This window comes from Octodon degus, unplaced genomic scaffold (genome assembly GCF_000260255.1).
Source record: "Octodon degus isolate 3935 unplaced genomic scaffold, OctDeg1.0 scaffold00001, whole genome shotgun sequence".
NCBI lineage: Eukaryota > Metazoa > Chordata > Mammalia > Rodentia > Octodontidae > Octodon > Octodon degus.
In genome coordinates this window covers 933,844-945,078 of record NW_004524577.1, presented here as the reverse complement: position 1 = coordinate 945,078, position 11,235 = coordinate 933,844, and the positions used below count along the sequence as shown (strand labels likewise).

Here is an 11,235-nt window from a genome sequence, read left to right as displayed (position 1 = left end):
CACCCCGCCCCCAGCCCCGCAGGCCCGCAGCAGCACGCCCCCCACCCCACCTACGCGACCAGGTTGAAGCAGTCCTTGTTGGCCAGCTGCTCCTCCAGCAGCAGCCGCAGCGAGTGCTGGATATGAATAATGTACATGGAATTGGTCACGGAGACGTCGAGCAGTACAGCCACCCTAGAGAGAAACACAAGCCTCAGGAGAACCGAATCTCTCAGATAGTGTTCATTTTGTTCCATCTTACTATTTAACGTTTTTTCCAGGGAGATTTTGCATGCTGAATTCATTGCTGGCAAAATCTCCGCGGCTCGAGGCCAGACGGGCACCGTCTCTCCATGCAGGTTTAACGGAATAAAGTCTCGCGGCCGGTGGTGTCAGCGGCTGGGGCTGCATCTCTATACATTTCTCCATTTTAAAGAGCAGGCATCAGAGTTCGCACTGGGCAGGGTGCTCGTAGGGAGAGCCCCAAGAAGGCGTGGGGCGAGGTGCGCCGGGGGCATCTGGGCCTCCGGGCCCGTCTTCGGGCTTGCGCTACTCTCGGATCTCCAGCTCTGCGCCGCCTTCCTGGCCTTCCACTATCATTTCTGTTCCTCCTGCGTCTCATTTGAGACAGTTATGGGTAATAAAAGAATGCACGGGCCTTCGAGTCAGAAGGCCCTGGTCCAAGTCTCATTCTCTACCAGCTGCGAGGCTTCAGGAGGTCACAAACCCTCTCTAATCTTTGGTGTAGAACTGAACTAGAATGTCTCCTCCTAAGGCTGCTTGAGAATTAAATCATATAACAGATGTATAACTTTGTAAATGGTAACAGAGTATGGAATATTAATTATGGAGATAGAGAGAGAGAGAGAGAGAGAGAGAGAGAGAGAGAGAGAGAGAGAGTCCTGCTCTTGCAGTTCAGGCTGCCTTGAACTCACTTTGTAGCCCAGGCCGCCTTGAACTCACAAATGAGTTACCTCCTGCCTCAGCCTCCCGCGTGCGGGGATTAGAGGGGGCACCACCACGCCTGGCAGGTGCGGCTATATCTGGATGTATATCATCTCCCCTGTGCAGTATCCCCCTCCTGTTCTGGAAACTGCGTCCTTCTTTGGCTTTGGGAACACTCTACTTCTGTCAGCGCACTCGAGGTGGGTGAAGACGGTCTCCAAGCTTCATCCTCCTTGGCCAGGGTGGGTGGCACCCAAGCGCTAGGCATGCTAAGCTGGTGGCCGCAAATCTAGAGCTTGGGACAGCTGTCTGCTCACCTGGAGGGAAAGCCTTCCCACAGACAAAGGCTTTAGGCTTTAAGGGAGATTCAGTGGGGCTGAGAGAGATGTGAGACCCAGTGAAACCTCCAGATCTAGCCACGCCCGAAGACAGTGGTCACACCTGTTCTAGAATTATCTGCTGCCTTAGATTTTTCTGCCTTGCTTAAGCCAAGCTTCAGTTTCCCTTGCTTTTTCTTCCCCCGATATTGAGAACTGAACCCATGACCTCATGTTTGCTAGGAAGGCAGCACCCTGCTGCTGAACTCCGCTACTGAGCTGCATCTCAACCCAGTCACTCTTGCCTTTGTCTGTTTTTTTTTTTTTTTTTTTTTTTTTGAGACAGAGTCTCACTACTATACTAGCTCAGGCTGGCCTTGAATTCACTATGTAGCCCAGGCTGGCCTCCAACTCGCAATAATCCCCTTGCCTCAGTCCCCCACCCCCCTTGTGCTGGGATTACAGGTATACGCTACTATATCCAGCTCTCTTGCTTTTAAACTATCAAAAAAAAAAAAAAATCTTGAGGGACACAGTGATGCTAACTGTGAGCTGGGCGATGGCAGTGTTGACCTCCTCCTCCAGGTGCTGCTGACAGAGTGCTCGTCCCTTATGGCTGCTGAAGGCTGAAGCTATGCACAGCCACAGGCTGGAGGAGTGACGTGCCATACTCAACCCACAAAGGACAGGGTTGCTGGGGGAAGGTACCTCTTTTCACACACGGTGCCCCAGATCCTCCTGCTGCCCAGGGAGAGCCACTGGAGCCTCCTCTCATACACCCGCAGGGCTCTGCTGAGCCGTTTCTGCAAAACCAGGAGCCGTGAGGACTGCGTGAAGGTGGACGGGTAAGAGGCCCCGGGAGGGCGGGGAGGGCGTCCTACACACCAGCTGGCATCTAGAAACAGGGTGTCGAGCCTCGGGGTACCCAGGCTGTGTAAATAATCTACTAAGTCATGGGACAGGCTCCCACAGGGTGAGGAAGTGCAATGTCACATGTGCCCCTGGGAGGAAGTAGTTCTTGACCCTTGAGATTGCAGACTCTTTGGGGCAGGTTCCCCCCGACCGACCAGGGACTGAACTCAGGCTCTTGTGCTGGCCAGGGAAGCACTCATTCTGCTGAGCCATCTCCCCGGCCTTTGGGGCAGGTCTTGTAGGGGCCCGCACACAGCCTCTGTCCCCCTCCCCGAGTGTGGCTTGGGCCACAGGCCTGTGCTACCGCACCCTGCAGGGCTCCACATACCCTGACTGGACTCGTCTCTGACCTGGTACTCGTAGAGGAAGGGCGGGTCCACGTGGACATTCTTCACCGTCCCGTCGTGCCATTCAAATTGCACCATGGCCTTCTGCGCCCCGGTGGGCAGGCATGGGAGCAGGTGAAGGAAGAGAGGCCACATGGGCAGGAGTTGCAAGCCGGGTATGGGATGCTAAGTGACCAGCGTGGGGCAGGAGCGCAGGCCCCGCGCCATCTGGGCCGGGGGACTCCATCCACCCACACGCGCTACCAACCCACTGATCAGCCCCTGAATGCTCAGAAGGGCGCCAGGGCCACAGGATGGGCCCCGCCTGCCAGCAGCCGGCTGCTCCTTGGAGGAGCTCTGAGCTATTATGCAGGGCGGGCAGGCAGGTTGCACCAGACAGGGTCATAGACCCTGAAACGCAGCAGCATGGCCTCTCAGGTCTGGGGACAGCCAGCCTCATGGACCCCACCCCAGCCATCTGTTCCCCAGTTCCTCATCCTGCACCAGGCGAGCCTCGAGTCTGCCTGCCTGTTCAACTGGCCTGCATTCTTGTGCCTGCCCTAGAGCAGTGAGCTCCTCCCCCTCCTCTCTCCCTGCAGCTTCCCTGCCACCAATCTGTGCACTTAGCCTTCTGCCTCCACTTCTCCACCCTTCTGCCTTTGCCTCTGGCTGTATCTGTTCCCCCCACTGTCTTCCTCTCCCACTTCCAGCTGTTTACCTCCCTGCCAGCAGCTCTCTGCCCCTCCACTCCCACCCACCACCATCTCCATGCTCTCCCCACCCACCATTCTCCTCCTCCTCCTTTCCCTCCTTCCTTCCTCTACTCCCCTGCCCAGCCATCAATGGAGTTCCCTTAACTGCACACTGTGACAGAGTTGGACAGGAGTTCACACGGGGGACCCACCACAGCAAGTCTGCACACTGGGGTCGGGGGAGAAAACCACCCCGGAGCAGGTGACTGCGGCCCCTCATTCCTGCTGTCTTCCCCTTTCTGAGCTTCATTTTCGGTATTTGAAGGTATGCGAAAGTTATGAGTGACAGGATGCTCTATCGAATTACCTCATGGATAGTGGATGATACTGTTTTCTGGAGAATAGGTACGAACCCTTCCACAGGGGAGAATGCACTGGGTGCCAGAACCTGATAGAGGCTTAATTTTTTGGCTGAAAAAAAAATAGTGGAGTTTGAGGTGGTGCCAGGAAACCCTCGAGGCAGGGGCCAAGCCCTCCATCACCTGCGTCCTGGACGCTGATCTCTTTGGAGACTTGCCTTTGAGCCCGTTGATCTTTAGCCATTCTGTAGAAGTCTTCTCCAGGTCTGGGAACTCAATGGTGAGAGGCGCGTCATGCTTTGGGGGCTTCGGCAGATTTGTGAATGACTCTGCTGTGTACTCTGCGGCAATCTAAGGGGAATTAGAAACTTTAAATTATGTGATCATCCTGCAGCTGGAAGTTCTTAATCCCACCTCCCACCCCCACCCCTGCCCCACTGCCCAGGCCCTTAGCGGCCTCTTAAACCTCATGCAGTGAGCGCAGGTCTGCCTTTCCCTTCCACTCACTTAAATGACTCCATTCCTCCAGGTCTGCCTTTCCCTTCCATCATCTCCTACTTCCATGGAGCTTCTGGAATTCCAGGACACAGACGCGTCCCCAGTTGCTCCTGCCTCCTCCTGCCCCTCCTGGCTGCCTCCCTGTGGCACCACGACCCCAAGATCACAGTGCCCCCTCAGGGCTGAAGGCTTCAGGATGCTAAAGATGGTTTACAAGCCAGGTCATGCAGACGTCCGGGGCTGCCTGCTCTCTCCCCAGCCACGTGTAGGAAGCGGAGAGCTGAGGCTCGGAGAGGTTGCATCACACAGCCAGTGTGCAGGTGCATAAAGAAAGGCCGGCCTCAGGCCTCCAGCAATCTGGCGACACCTACTTCCTGCATGGCGCGGGCCAGCTCCTCGCAGGGGCCGCTCTGGCGCAGCGCTTGCACGTGGCTGAGGAGGGCCTGGGCCTTCTGGATTTCTGCCAGCAGCTCGTCCACATCTGGGCTGGTGTAGAGCTGGGGGCCACGGGAACGGTCGGCCATGCAGAGGTCCCCGGTCTACCGGCCATGGCCAAGGCAAGAAAGGCAAGCAGTCGAGTCAGTCCCCAAGGCTGAGTAGCAATGTGTTTAAATAAGAAATTGCACGCTGGGATCCTTGTGCCAGGTGCAGCCTATAGAACGGCTCCTTCCGTGTCATTGTCCTGGCATGCAGCGTTTTTTAGTAACTGAAGGATTTTTCTAACTTTAAAATTGTGAAGGAAGGAATCCTAGATTGAGGGTGCACGTCTGTCACCCAAGCACTCTAGGGCTGAGGCAGGAGAGCCACAGGTGAGCCCAGCCCAGGCAACTTAATGACTTCCTATGACTCGGCCTCAAAAAAAAAAAAAAAAAAAACATCTGGGCGTGGTGCCATACACCTGTAATCTTAGCACTTAGGAGGCTGAGGCAGGAGGATCACTGCAAGTTTGAGACCAGCCTGGGCTACAAAGTGAGCTCAAGCCGGCCTGAACTGCATAGTGAGACCCTGTCTCAAAAAGATTTTTTAAGAAAGTGCCGGGCATGTAGCTAAGTACAAAGACCCAAGGTTCAACCTCCAGTGCTGAGAAACAGAGAACAAAAGAAAGAAAGGATTCCACATCTCCTAAGACAGCTGTATTTATTTTTTAATTTTATTTTTTTGGTGGAACCAGGGATTGAACTCAGGCCCTTGAGCTTGCCAGGGAAGCACTTATTCCACTGAGCCATCTCTCTGGCCCTACGGTAGCTCTAAAGATAATGATCACAAACAAAATATAACAAAGGTTGGTGAGGAATAAGAGAATTGGAGTGCCTGTTCGGGGCCGGCAGAAATGTAAGATGGCGCAGCTGCTGTGGAAACAGTTTGCAGGTTTCTCCAAACAATGAACAAATTTACCATCCGACCCAGAAATGCCACTTTGCTACACACCCCAGACACCTGAAAATGGGCTCAGATCCTGTACCCCCAGAGCAGTAGTATTTGTGAAGAGCCAAAAGGTGGAAACACCCCTCACGTCTCTGGAGGTACAGACCCTAAGCCCACCCTGCGAGGGACCGAGACTGGAGGATCCCGAGTTCATGCCTCATCTCCGCAATTTGGCGAGACCCTGTCTAAGAAAATACAAAGGAGGCTGGCAAAACAGCTCAGTGTAAAGACCTCGGATTCCAACCCAAGTCCTGGAGAAAAAGGAAGAAAAATGGGTAAGCCAAGTGGTCCATCCAGAAAATTGAATGTTGCTCTTGAAAAAAGAACAAAGTACTCAATCTGCAGCAACATGGGTGGAATTTGAAAACATCACGCTATGTAGAAGAAGCCAGACCAAAAGGCGTATGCTCCCACTCATAGGAAATACCCACACCAGGAAAATCCAGAGAGACAGGAAATAGATCGACGGGAGCTTGCCAGGGACAGGGAGTGCTGCCTTGTGGGCTCAGGGCGTGGAACGTCTTGGAACTAGAGAGAGAGTGGATGTGCAGCAGTACGGATGTACTCCCGCCTCTGAGCTGTTTAAGTGATTCACTTCCTTTTAGTCAAGTTTCACCTCAATTTTTTATTTATTTTTTGAAAGAGAATTATGCCTTTGTAGGACTGGGGAGATGGCTCAGTGGAATAAGCGCTTCCCTGGCAAGCGAAAGGGCCTGAGTTCAATCCCTTGTTCCGCAAAAAAAAAAAAAAAAAGAAAAAAGAATTATGCCTTTATTCCTTATTTTGCCAATTAGGCATCAATTTTTTTAAAAACGGGGAAAAAAATCTGTATTTCTGACTCTTTTTGAAAAGCCACAGGCCTGGTAACCCTGGGGTCCCGTTCATACAGAGCGGCAGCGGCCGGGGCCAAGCAGAGGCCACCTCTCCAGTGGGGTGGCTGTCTAGGGGTCGCGGTCCCCACCACTACCGTCCACCGTGACTGTGGCCACCCTGCACTGTTCTGCCTCTCTTAAAGAAGATGGTTCCTGAGGGGATTTGACTGACCTTGTCAGATACAGAAGTTATATTTCTTGTTATATAGGTCTTACTTTATAGTGGTCTGAACCATCTAGCAAAAAAGTATAAAAACGAGGTATAAAAAGTAAAGCCATATGCTGAGCTGTAAAAGGCTCAAGTCAATAACTTCTGACATTGCCAGTCTTACAGAAATCTCATACTATTACGCACTACTGGACTATATTGGGATATTTTGCCGAATTCACACACCTACAATATTTAAATGGCAATGGAATATCCATCTCTAACAAAACTAAATAAAAAAAGGGGGGGATACAAATGAAGGACCATTTTGTATCTGTGTATATAAAATAGGATAATGCAGTGTGTTAATTATTGAAACTGTCCTAGTGATTTGATTTGAACTGTCTCATTGCTATTTATTAATAAAATTATGAAAAAATAGGATAGATACACAGCTACTTTCTCTTAATTCAATGAGAAGAAAGATTCGTACTAATAGTGTTTGGACAGGATATCATGTCTGTAATGTCTGCATCTTGTACTACGAATAACCACTACGAAGACAATAATATGCAATGTATTAATTACTGTAACTGTCCTACTAACCTGTTTTGAAACTGTCTCATTGCTATTTGTTTCTCAATAAAATTTTAAAAGAAGATGGTGATTTTTTCTTCACCTCTGCATGGAGCGTCACACAGTCGGTAACAGACGAAGCGCCCAGCCCGGGCTGGACCTCGGCCACTGCGCTGCCCCCGGCTCCCAGGCGCGGGGATTGGCCCGCGCGGCCCGCAGCGGCTCGCTAAAGCATCCCCCACCGCCGGAACCGGGGCTTGAACTCGGGCCCTCGCGCTCGCCAGGCGAGCACCTACTTTAAGCCAACCCGTTTCGCTCTTTCACTACTTCTCCAGTCTGCGCAGCGAGGTCCTCGGGCCGGCCCGCCGGCCCTGCGCCCGCACCCCACGCTCCGCGCCCGCCGCCGCCCTGGGGCTCACCTGCGCCGCCTCGGGGCTGTAGCCGTGGTAGGATCCCCGCAGGGCTTCCGCCAGGTTCTTGAGGACGGCCTGCAAGGGGGCGCCCTGGTCTTCGCGCCTGCGCCCCACCCCCACGCGCTCCCTCCTCCCCCAACCTCCACGGCGCGCCAGCGGGGAGGCGGGTCCAGAGCGGCCTGCGCGGCCGGCCGCGTCCGCCGCCGCGCCTTGTCCAGGGGGCATCGCTTACAGAGGGCACCTGGTCCTCGCATCTGTAGGTGACCAAGTGCAGGGCGAGGCTGCGCCCCGCGGCGCGCTGCTGGATGTAGTCGGACAGCACTTCCCAGGGCTGGTCTGGGCTGGGGGGGAGGGCAGCGGACGGCGGGGTCAGCGCTGCGACAGCCCGGGACCAGCCCGGGACACCCGCTCGCTCCTGTCTTTCCTCAGAATTGCTCTGGTTTGACCTCAGGGCCCTCCCACTGAGCTAGCTCCTCACTTCCCAGTTCTTGTTATTTTTACTTGGTTAAATTGCCCAGGTTAAAAAAAAAAAGAACCAGTTCTTAAATACATTAAAAAAAAAAAAAATTGCCCAGGTGAGGGGCCAGGGAGATGGCTCCGGAGAATAAGCGCTTAGGACTCCGCCAAAAATAAATAAATAAAAAAAAATAATAAATTGCCCAGGTGAGGCTCAAATTTGGCATCTTCCTGCTTCAGCCTCCCAGAGTGCTGGGGCTGCAGTTGTGCCACACACTCACCATCCACCCATTCTTTGATACAGGCTCTCATCACATAGTTCAGGCTGGCCACGAACTCACTGTGTGGCTCCTGCTGGCCTCAAACTCACAGCGATCTTTTTGCCCCTCAGTCTCGCAAGTACTGAGAATATAGACGTGTGCCACCACATCTGGCTTCATCTAATTGTTTAAAACTCTTTTATTTATTTGGTACAGGGTCTCACTACACAGCTTGGACTCATAGTGATCCTCCTGTCTCAGCCTCCCCACGATAGGATTACAGGCATGTGCCACCACGCGGGGTGGCATGGCATGCAGTACTTGGGATCGCATCCAGGTCCGTGCGCTTGCCAGGCAGGTGCTTAGAGCACTGAGCTGTCTCCCCAGCCCCATCTACACAGTTTTCATCAACTGCCTGTTTCTCAAGCCACTTGTGTGAGACGCAGCATTGGCAAGCCAAGTTGGATGGCTCACACCTATAATCCCAGCACTTAGGAGGCCAAGTGAGGCGAGAAACTGCAAATTCAAGGCCAGCCTGGGCTACACAGTGAGCTGCACAGTGAGATCCTGCCTCAGAAACAAAACGAGAGTTGGGTGGACGGGCAGCCAGTGAATTCTGTCCTCCTGCTAAGAGCTGGTGAAGAGTCAGGCTTGGCGAACCTTTCCTCAGACAGCGCTTCCGGTCTCCAACCTTCCTCATGACATCTGGAGTGTAGGAAAGCAGACCTACCAGCTTCCCATTATGGCCACCAGGGCATTCAGCCCCTGGACAGCGAAGCTCTTCCTCAGGGCCTGTAGGAAATTGCTGCCTCCCTCAGGCTGCAGGTCCTTCACCCAGAGCTTGAGTTCCTGGAGGCTGGAGGAGACAGAGACAGCGACTTAATCAGAGCCTGCAAGGTTAACAGCTAGGTCATTTCCAGGAAACATCTCCCAGGAGTGCACCGGCACACACCTCGGCAGTGCAGCCTGCCACAGACCTGGGCTCTGTGGTGCATGTGTGAACTGTGGCATCCTAAACAGTGGTAGATTCAGTCAAGTGAGGAAACAATCGCCATGAGGCTGCTGCTGTTCACCGTTAACATTTTTCATGTGAGTGGAGGAGTCGTCTCTAGCCAAAAGACGTGTAATACGGAGGCCGAGGCTATAGCTCAGTGGTACAGCGCTTGCTGAGCATGTGTGGGGCCCTGAGTTCTGTTCCCAGCACTTAAACAATACTGTAGCAGATACATGAACCAGCAAGATAATCTATTATTGGACAGACGCAGTTGCACACAACTGCAGGCTGAGGCAGGAGGAGGATCGCAAGTTTGAGCCCAGCGGTTTAGTAAGACTGTGTCTCAAAATAGAAATTAAAAAGGGACATAGCTCATTGCAAAGGCCCTGGATTCAATTCCAACATCACTAAGAAGTACCTTCACTGCCAAATATTCCCTACTGTAGCGTGCATGCGCTCCGCCTGTAGCTGGCGGGCGGTGCAGTAGGGCTGTCTGCAGCGGCATCTCAACGGGCTTTTGAGCAGCGGGCAGTGCCACGATAGCCACAAGATCACTGCGTGGCAAGGAGTTTTCAGCACCAGTGCTCGTGGGGGACCAGATCAGATGTGTGGCCCGCTGTCCCACGAACTGCTACACAGCCACGACTGTGCGGAACTCTTTCTAGGTGTCAGGCCCAGCACAAACGTTAGCTCACAGATGGCTGTCAAATGCGCGAATCGTGCAATACCAAGCATTACTTTGGGGCCCGGGAGATGGCTCAGTGGAATAAGCGCTTCCCTGGCAAGCTCAAGGACCTGAGTTCAATCCCCGGTTCCACCAAAAGAAAAAGTTAGCTCAGTTAAGCCTCACCATGCTCTTTGAGGCAGGTACCTTTACTCCCTTGTTACATGTGAGGGGACTGTGACTCAAAGTTAGGACTTGCCCCAGGCCATACTGTGGATACTGGGGGAAGCCAAGACTTTAAAGCAGGGCCGACTCTAGATGTTAACTCTGGATGCTATTTGGACATCCAGGAGTGCGTGCCCTCCTCCTGCCACCCTCCACAAGTCTCCCAGGAGGCGCACCTAGGCAGGAAGCATGGAGTGGGCCCCTAGCTCTACGAGGGGGCTCCCAGGCTGTGTGCCTAGGTCCGTGTGCGCCGGGATACACACTGCTGGGAGAGGAGCGTGGTCAAATGGCTCGTGGCGCTGGTGGAACAACTCTGCTCTTTTCCTGTCTCTCAGCCTGAGGAAAAGAAAGCCTCAGAACGAGAATACAGCTCCACAGTAGAGCGCTTGCCTAACATTTGCAAGGCCCTGGGTTCTATCCCTAGCCATGCAAAAAAAGAAAAAAAAAATTCAGGCTGGTACTAATAAATCTGTCATTTACTGTTATGTGTCAAGTTGCCTTCTTTCTTTTTTAATGTATTGGTACAGGGTCTCGCAATGCAGCTTAGACAAGGCGTGCCCAGGGCAGCGTAGGGTACTGAGGGTCGAACCCGAGTCCTTGCACCTGCCAGGCAGGCGCTTAGGCCACCGAGCTATCTCCCCAGCCTAGGATGCCTTCAACACCACAGTGCTGGAGATGGAACCCAGGGCTCTACTGCTGAGCTACAGGACTCCCTTTGAACAGAGAAAAACAGTCCCAGGCCTTTCAGACCTTTAGCCAGGGGATTCCAAGCTAGAATTAATATCCTGTTTTGCTTTCATTGTTTTTCTTCTTCTTCTTCTTCTTCTTCTTCTTCTTCTTCTTCTTCTTCTTCTTCTTCTTCTTCTTCTTCTCCTTCTTCTTCCTCCTCCTCCTCCTCCCCCTCCTCCTCCTCTTCTTCCTCTTCCTCCTCTTCCTCTTCTTCCTCTTCCTCCTCTTCCTCTTCCTCTTCTTCCTCCTCCTCTTTCTCTCCTTCTTCCTCCTCCTCCTCTTTCTCTTCTTCCTCTTCTTCCTCCTCTTCCTCTTCCTCCTCTTCCTCTTCCTCTCCTTCTTCTTCCTCCTCCTCCTCCTCTTTCTCTTCTTCCTCTTCTTCCTCCTCTTCCTCTTCCTCTCCTTCTTCTTCCTCCTCCTCCTCTTCCTCTTCCTCTTCTTCCTC

The 11,235-nt window shown here is 53.0% G+C and overlaps 1 protein-coding gene across 1 annotated transcript in view; it reads right to left on the bottom strand.

Moving 5' to 3' along the window:
• The window catches only part of Vwa3a (von Willebrand factor A domain containing 3A), a 56,141-nt gene that overhangs the window by 23,617 nt on the left and 21,289 nt on the right, over positions 1-11,235 (bottom strand). The window contains exons 9-17 of the mRNA XM_023713344.1: positions 8,909-9,034; positions 7,695-7,803; positions 7,469-7,537; positions 4,400-4,525; positions 3,749-3,881; positions 3,539-3,642; positions 2,504-2,584; positions 1,950-2,044; positions 55-174 (exon numbers count right to left, since the gene is read on the bottom strand). Of these exons, the coding sequence (XP_023569112.1) occupies positions 55-174; positions 1,950-2,044; positions 2,504-2,584; positions 3,539-3,642; positions 3,749-3,881; positions 4,400-4,525; positions 7,469-7,537; positions 7,695-7,803; positions 8,909-9,034 (963 nt within the window). The remainder of the gene's footprint in view (positions 1-54; positions 175-1,949; positions 2,045-2,503; positions 2,585-3,538; positions 3,643-3,748; positions 3,882-4,399; positions 4,526-7,468; positions 7,538-7,694; positions 7,804-8,908; positions 9,035-11,235) is intronic.